The sequence below is a fragment of the Alligator sinensis genome, unplaced genomic scaffold (genome assembly GCF_000455745.1).
Source record: "Alligator sinensis unplaced genomic scaffold, ASM45574v1 scaffold512_1, whole genome shotgun sequence".
NCBI classification, from domain to species: domain Eukaryota; kingdom Metazoa; phylum Chordata; order Crocodylia; family Alligatoridae; genus Alligator; species Alligator sinensis.
The window spans coordinates 2,134,930-2,142,136 of NW_005842063.1; the positions used below are offsets into that span (position 1 = coordinate 2,134,930).

The 7,207-nt window shown below is 47.8% G+C and overlaps 1 protein-coding gene across 1 annotated transcript in view; it reads left to right on the plus strand.

Annotated features, from left to right (window-relative positions):
• SPEN (spen family transcriptional repressor) overlaps positions 1 to 3,176 on the plus strand; it is a 79,106-nt gene extending 75,930 nt beyond the window's left edge. The window contains 3 exon segments of the mRNA XM_006023203.3: positions 1 to 135; positions 652 to 810; positions 1,997 to 3,176. The exon segment at positions 1 to 135 is cut by the window's left edge and continues 29 nt beyond it. Of these exon segments, the coding sequence (XP_006023265.1) occupies positions 1 to 135; positions 652 to 810; positions 1,997 to 2,128 (426 nt within the window). The 3' untranslated portion in view covers positions 2,129 to 3,176.
• The last annotated feature ends 4,031 nt before the right edge of the window (positions 3,177 to 7,207 follow it).

A 7,207-nucleotide genomic window follows, 5' to 3' on the forward strand; every position in this document is an offset into this window, starting at 1 on the left:
CTACACTTTGTCTCCGGTAACAACGTCTTGGCACACCGGTCCCTGCCGGCACCCGAAGGAGGCCCTCCACTGAGAATTGCTCAGCGCATGCGTCTAGAGGCTTCACAGTTGGAGGGTGTAGCACGCAGAATGATGGTAAGGCTGACGTCCTTGCTGCTTGGGGCCATAGAGCCTCAGAAGTATTGTTACAGGCATCAGATGTGTCTCATTTCACAGATTTCATAGACATTAGGGTTGGAAGGGACCTGGCAAGATCATCGGGTCCAGCCCCCAGATTTTACCTAAGGCTTAAGTGCAGAAGTTAATGCCTAGTTTCACTCCGCATGCTACCCTTAGAGTCGGGAACAGCGGAGGGGTTAGTTAGTGCCTTAAAAAGCACTTTTGTCCATGGAACAGACGTCTGTTATCTCTGAAGTGTCTGAGCAACACGGGAAACAGAAGTCCGTAGAAAACTTGAAGTTGAAAATTCTCGATAGGTTTCTTCACCGTCTTTGGAAATGGCCGAGATTTCGGCAGCTGCTTTCCAGCAGCACTCGCACACAGTTTGCAGGGAGCTGGATTTTCCAGCAAAGGGTTTAGGATGAGTAGATATCAGGAGCCAGCCTATTCCTCACAAGTGCTTGACTGCTAATTGTCGTATTTTCTTTCCAGGTGGAGAGTGATTACTGCCTGTTACTGGCCTTGCCTTGTGGACGAGACCAGGAAGATGTAGTGAGTCAGACGGAGTCACTTAAGGCTGCATTCATTAGCTACCTGCAGGCTAAACAAGCTGCAGGGATCATCAATGTTCCCAACCCCGGCTCTAATCAGGTATTGGGAAGGAAACAGCAACACTTTGTAGTTAAAGCTAAAGTTAAGTAGACAACTGCTGTAGAGGTGGGGTGTAGAGCCCCATCCAGCATCCCTTGTGCATGGCTAGGATCGAGGTATATGCTTGTCTCTTTGAGACATTTATCGTGTGTAGGGGTAGCTGGTTGTTTCCGTGGTGAAAATAAACCAAATAGGAATCTCAATGGTGAGCTGCAAAGTCAAAGGGAGCATCTTTGTTTTCTCCTTTCCAGATTTTTGCTGTGTACGTTTTTGCCTTTAAAGATAAAAAGCTCTCTGCTCTTTGTCTCCCCTTTAGAAACAGCACTCCACACCTGCCCTTCTTTTATGTCTTTGGGTTTTTTTTATATGATGTCCAAGAGCTTTTTCCCAGGGTACCTGAAATATCTCAGAACATTACATCTGCCCAAATGTTTGGGGTTTTTTATATAACACTGGAATATTTGTCTTGGATGCACTGCTGCACCAAGTCCAATCTGCTCTGTGTTTACCAGGAACAAGTAATTTGCTGGAATGACTTTCCACCCTGCTCAGCTCTCCAGTGCTATCAAAGCTGTTCCTTCGCTCAAAAAGATTAACAGCTATTGTTCTCTATTTCGTGATAAACCCGTTCAGGTGCTAAGATACTAAGGGGCAGAAATCCTTCGCTCTGAGAAGCAGACGTCTGTTGCTGCTGAATCAGTAAAGCAACCTCAATACGTGTTTGGAAAAGTGCCCTTTTGTACCAGTGCTAAATAGTGGTGCCCCCAATGTGCATGCCGCTTTTTCGATTTTTGAGCCTTATCTTCCTGCCACTCGAGGCTGTAACCGGCACTGTAGCATCTCCTGTCTCCCCAGCCAAACCTGGTGAGAAAGATTGATTTTGAGGTTGCCTACTGCTCACGTGACATCTCGTGAAGGTTCCCCAGCAAAAGAGGGAGTGAGGGCTGCATTGTACGTGGCTTTTATTCCTTTTTAAAAGAAGCTTTTGTCGATGGTCTTTCTCCATCAGCATTTGCTTCACAGTTCAATTTAGCAGTGTCCAGGTGAACTTCCTTATTGTGGCACTATGTGCGTTATCCAGGTCAGGGCTCCCGTGCTTGTCAGATTTGTACAAGCAAACCCAGTCATACATAGAGGTTCCCAGCCCCTCTTTTCATGGTTTGTTTTTTTTTCCCTCCCTTCACAGCCTGCCTACGTTCTGCAGATATTCCCACCCTGTGAATTCTCTGAAAACCACCTGTCCCGTCTAGCTCCAGACCTCCTAGCCAGCATCTCCAACATCTCTCCTCACCTTATGATTGTCATTGCATCGGTATGAGCTGTTTACTGGTTACTGACTTTTCCAAGGCCCTGCAGCAAAAAAACCCCAACAAAAAACAAAAAAAGAGGAAAAAATAAAGGAAAAAGAGAGTGAGAGAGAGCGAGAGAGAGAGAGACGAATGAACGAAGAAAATGCTGCCAGACTACCAGCCTCCTGCCCGAACAGGCTCCGATCAAACTGTTGCTGGGTAGTGGTTCTGCTACCTTGTATGTTTACATATTGCTTTAGCTTACGGACAACTGATGCACTCAGCAGGCGGACTGGTATTGGGTTTCTGTGCCTCCTTTTGGGGAAAATAAGGATGGCTATTTTTTTTAACAAAAAATTAAAAAAAGAACCTGAACTGCCTTTGCACTAAATTAGTGACTTGGACCTTTGCACAGTTGAAGACATGCTGTGACGTTCTGGATGTCTTGACACACATTAACATGCGTTGTGGATCAAACGCAGGACCTGGGAACTTCTGCTGAAATTTGTGGGTCAAGGATCATTTCACACATTATCTTTTTTTTTTTCTCTTCTTCTTCTTCTGGATGTGACCCTTCCTCTCCTCCACTCCCCTTGCTGCAGTTGTCTTCTCTTCATCTGGGATGTACAGTTTACACTGAAAAAACAAAACAAAAGGGAGCGCTATTTTCCTTCCTGGTGGGATATGCAGAACTCAGTGGGTGTGTGTATATATAAATATATATATAATATATATAAATATATATAATACTGACTTTAAAAAAATCAGATCCCCACAACATACATTTTTTTTTAATCTGTGCCAAAAATGTGTTTTCAGAGAAAATCTTATTTTCATACTCAGACTTTGTATTGTCACTCATTTGTAAGTGCGCTTCATTTAAACATTACCTGCCCTGTCCCTCGTCTCACAATACGTGGAAGTGTTATACACTTGTACAAAGACTTTTTACCCGCCTTCCTCCCTCTTCCTCACCGCCCTAACACTTATTAATTTATGGAACTGTTTTCTCAGCGCAGTTTTGTTTTGTGTGTCCATTGGATTACAAACTTTATTAAAAAATACAAAACATGTTGAGTCTGGATGTGATCCGTCATCTGCTCCATGGGGGGGGAGACTAAAAGCAGACTGAGATCTCGTGTGTAAGTTGGGGCCAGTCGGCATTACTAAGAAGCCACGTCTCCTGCGCTGGATGCTTGCTGTTTCCCAGGCGATTGTGCATAGGAGCTTTTGCAGGTTTTTTTTCTTGGTGAGTTTGGCTTGTCTCATCCAAGTTTTCATCCAAGATCAGATCAAAGCTTCACCTTTGTCTTTTTGTGGTGTAAATATTTGTAAAACTCCAAAATACTGGTTCTTTCCTTGGGTAACTTTGAATTTTGATACACGGAATAAACAGCAGCAACTTAAACAAAAAAGAGCACGTTCGAAGAAACGTATTGTTTATTATTTTAAGAAGCTCCATCTTATATCGGTAAAGACCCCAAATCCCTGAAATCAATATAAAGGCTTTTGTAGCAAGAGTTGTAGGAAGTCCTTATGACTGACACTTGTGTATGATCAGGATTTGCTCTGCAGGATCCATCAGTGGATCAGCTGCAGGAGTAGGGCTGAAGCGGAAGGTGGCTGTGGGGATAATGGACATCTGCTATGAAAATGTTATGGGGCTTCCTCCTTGGGAAGGAGTCTGGCACCCAGCTGCAAGAAACTCCATTTGGGTTCTTTCCAGTGGCGAGCCACAGCTGAACTGGTGTGGCTGGTAAAGGGAAACACCAGTGCAATGCAATATGTGTATGTGTGTGTGTGTATACGCATACATACATACATGCATACATACATACATATAAATATATATATACACACATACACCCTCCCACCCCCACGCATGTTATATATACACACACACATTTTATACACACACACACATATATATATATACACACATGCATTATATGCACTATTATATATGTACACTATATATATATACACTATACACACACAAACATAAATGCACAATTATATACATACGATACATATACATACTTACACACTATACATACATACGCATGCGTGCCCGTGCGTGCACACATATCTATACACACATATATAAACATCTTCTCCCTGTATGTACTTAAGAAGAAAGTGCCAAAACAAAAACTGCCAAAATACAATTACCCATCAGACAGGGAAGTCGCCATCTTACCAATTCGATGCTGCTGTTTTTTTTAAATGTGTGTAGCTAGCTATAATGCTTTTGCAAAGTGTGACATTCTGTATTCAGCAGTTTTTAAAACCAGCTGTTAATTTAAACTAGATCATTTTAAACCAGCTGGTTTAACAGCGATGAAGTTTCTCTCAAAGCTTTAGAGAGTAGGGAACCTGAATCACAACTGTGTTGAACCTCTTTAATTATCAGTGCTTTTCTAATTGGGCCAGTTGCTTCCCTGGCTCCTGCTTTGCCTTTTCCATCTAGGAAGTGTTATTAAGTCCCCATGTGAGAGAGACGCCAGCTCCACTAAAAAGAGATACTGAAGCAGCGACGGAGGAACGGGAAAGCAGTTTTGCAAACGTCTGTGAATGTTTCTGGAGCTCTCTAAGGTATCAAAATTGAGTCTTCATTTTGATGGGGTAGGGGGCTAATTGATGGTGTAGATAAAAGCATCAATTGTGCTGTCAGCTTAAAAAACAAAATCAGTAGGCGTTGTGCGCAATGCTGTCATGAGGATGAGAAGCCAGGCCACAAATGTGAACTGAACTGTCTTTGCCTTTGCATTCAGCATAAATCTCTGTGGTGAAAGTTGAGTGTTCAGGGCACAAAAGTTTTAACCAAGCTCTTTCCTTCTCTTGTTTTAAATGGATTTTTTCTGACTCCAAAAAGCCTCTTGTGTTTGCTACCACTTGGGCCACTGGAGCGGGGAGGAGGGTACTTGGAGCATTTGTGGAAGACTCTGGAGGTGTCGGCTCTATCCCTAGCTCTGCCAAAACCGCCAGGCTGCTTCATCTGTCTGGGCCTCAGTTCCCTGCCTCTGCGGTGGACATGGGAGCTTCGGTTTCAGATGTGAAACCCACAGGTCTGTTGCTTTGGACCTGCACCCAGCTCCATCAGCAGCAAGAGGACTAAGGGAGGGTACAGCCTTCTCGGTGAAAGAGCCTGTCGGCTTTTGCTTTGCCTCCATAGCTACGGGGCGCGATACTGAACCACACCAGCAAAAACACAGTGAAGAGGAAGGAAAAAAAATATATGTGGCCACAGGTTTACCTTCCCTCCTTGCGTTCCTGGTTTTTCCACCTCGAGGGCCCAAGGGTCTACTTTCTCTCTCAAACCAAAGCCATCAGTTGTGTCTCCGCTTGCTCTCGGAGCAGCGTGGCGGAGGAGGCGGCCGGACCGTTCTCTCGTCCACATCTCGCCTGCGGAACGCCTGCGTGCGGGTTGCCGCCCGGTCTGCCTTCAGCATCTGCACAGAGCTAGACGTCCAGACCTAAACCAACAGGAGGGGAAAGTCTAAGGGAGGAGGTGCTTTCAAAAGCCCTCCTGGACGTCTTCAAGGAACCCAACTGTGTTCGTCAAGAGCCCTCTGCTGCAACGAGCCTGTAAAAATCCTGAGAACAGCTTGGGGGCTGAGCCTGTCGTGCCGGTCAGTAATGTTCCCTCTTTCCTCTGAATCCATCTGTGCCCCTTCTTCACCTCCGCGTTGCCAACTCATTCTGCATCTGTCTGCCTGGCATCAGGAGGTTCTGCTTCACAACCGGTCTCCTGAGACGCCAGGAGGGTCTGAACTGTTAAGCCCAGTCTCTGCAGGCGCAGGAACCTTCCTGGGAGAGAGGGACAGCACCGAGATTCAGGGCAGGAGCTCGGGAAGGGAAAAGAAGCCTGGAAACTCCAGCGTGAGACTTCTTTGCACCCACGTGCCAGGAGACAGCGTCCGGTGCTGCTGCCTCTGGAGGAAGCCGCGGAGGCAGGCCGAGGAGGAGCTGTATCAGAGATTACCCATCAGGATCCAGCGAAGGACCCGGCACATCCCACCGATGGAGGCTTCGGGACCCCCCAGGCCCGAGGAAGGATGCAGTGCTTAGGGGGGCCTTTGTGGCTTCCTCCCCACCTTGGCTGCACCCACCTGCTTGGCCTGACTGGGCTGAACAGGGAATCTGTCCCTCTGGAGCGCAGGCGGCTCTTGGGTTTGGATGATGCCTAGAAGCAGAAATGGAGGCTGGCACCAAAGTGATGGTTCTGCCTGGGCGCCTGCGGGGACTTGGTGAGAGCCGCTGGCTTGAATTTCACATGATCCAAGGATTCAGGAACACGACGGGCAAAGTGAGGGCTGGCTCCCGAGAGCGCGCAGAGACAGTCCTGCTAATGCACCGCAGGAGGGAGCCTAGAAACGCTATTGCAAACCCAGTGGGGCCCTCCCAGAGAGCCGACATAGCTGAGGAGTCAGGCCCAGCTTCTCCTGGGAGACCGTCTGCTCCTCCCCAGCCTCGAGCAGACCAGGACGGACCAGCAGGGAAGTGGTCAGCCCTCAGGGACGTCGGAAGAGGGGAGCAGTGCAGCAGCAACCCTTCACGACCTGCAGCCTGGAGAGGGAACATGGCTCGTTCCCCATTTGGCCCTCCGGGAGCCACAGGGCCATGGTGATCTGAAAGCCCCTCGGTACAGGGAAGAGGTGGCACCGCGGGGCAGGCGCCACATCGTGCCTGTGCAACGCGGAGGAGGCTTCAGTGCTCTGGAGCACGTGTTCGCTGCTATGATCTAGCTGTTGCATTTGCTCTCGTGTGAATGGCTCCAACATGAACGCTGAATGAAATGGGGTTCAAACTACTCCGCTTACCCCACTTCAGGCTCTCGCAGGCTGTCAAATGGGCCTGCGCCCGCCGAGCTGTTGCGCCCATTTCTCGTGTCATAAATATGGATTTTATTTGCAGGCCCGGGCTGCGGGGTGCCCTCCAGTGGTGCATTCTGGGATATTCCTGGGAACGCACCTCGGGCAACATGATGTACACCCAGAACAGATGCTCCGAACACCCGAAGCTGGCTCAGCACAACAAAGACGCGGGCAGGCTTCTTCAAGGGCCTGATCTGACCCGAATCCCCGCTCCCAACCCGGCTGACGTAA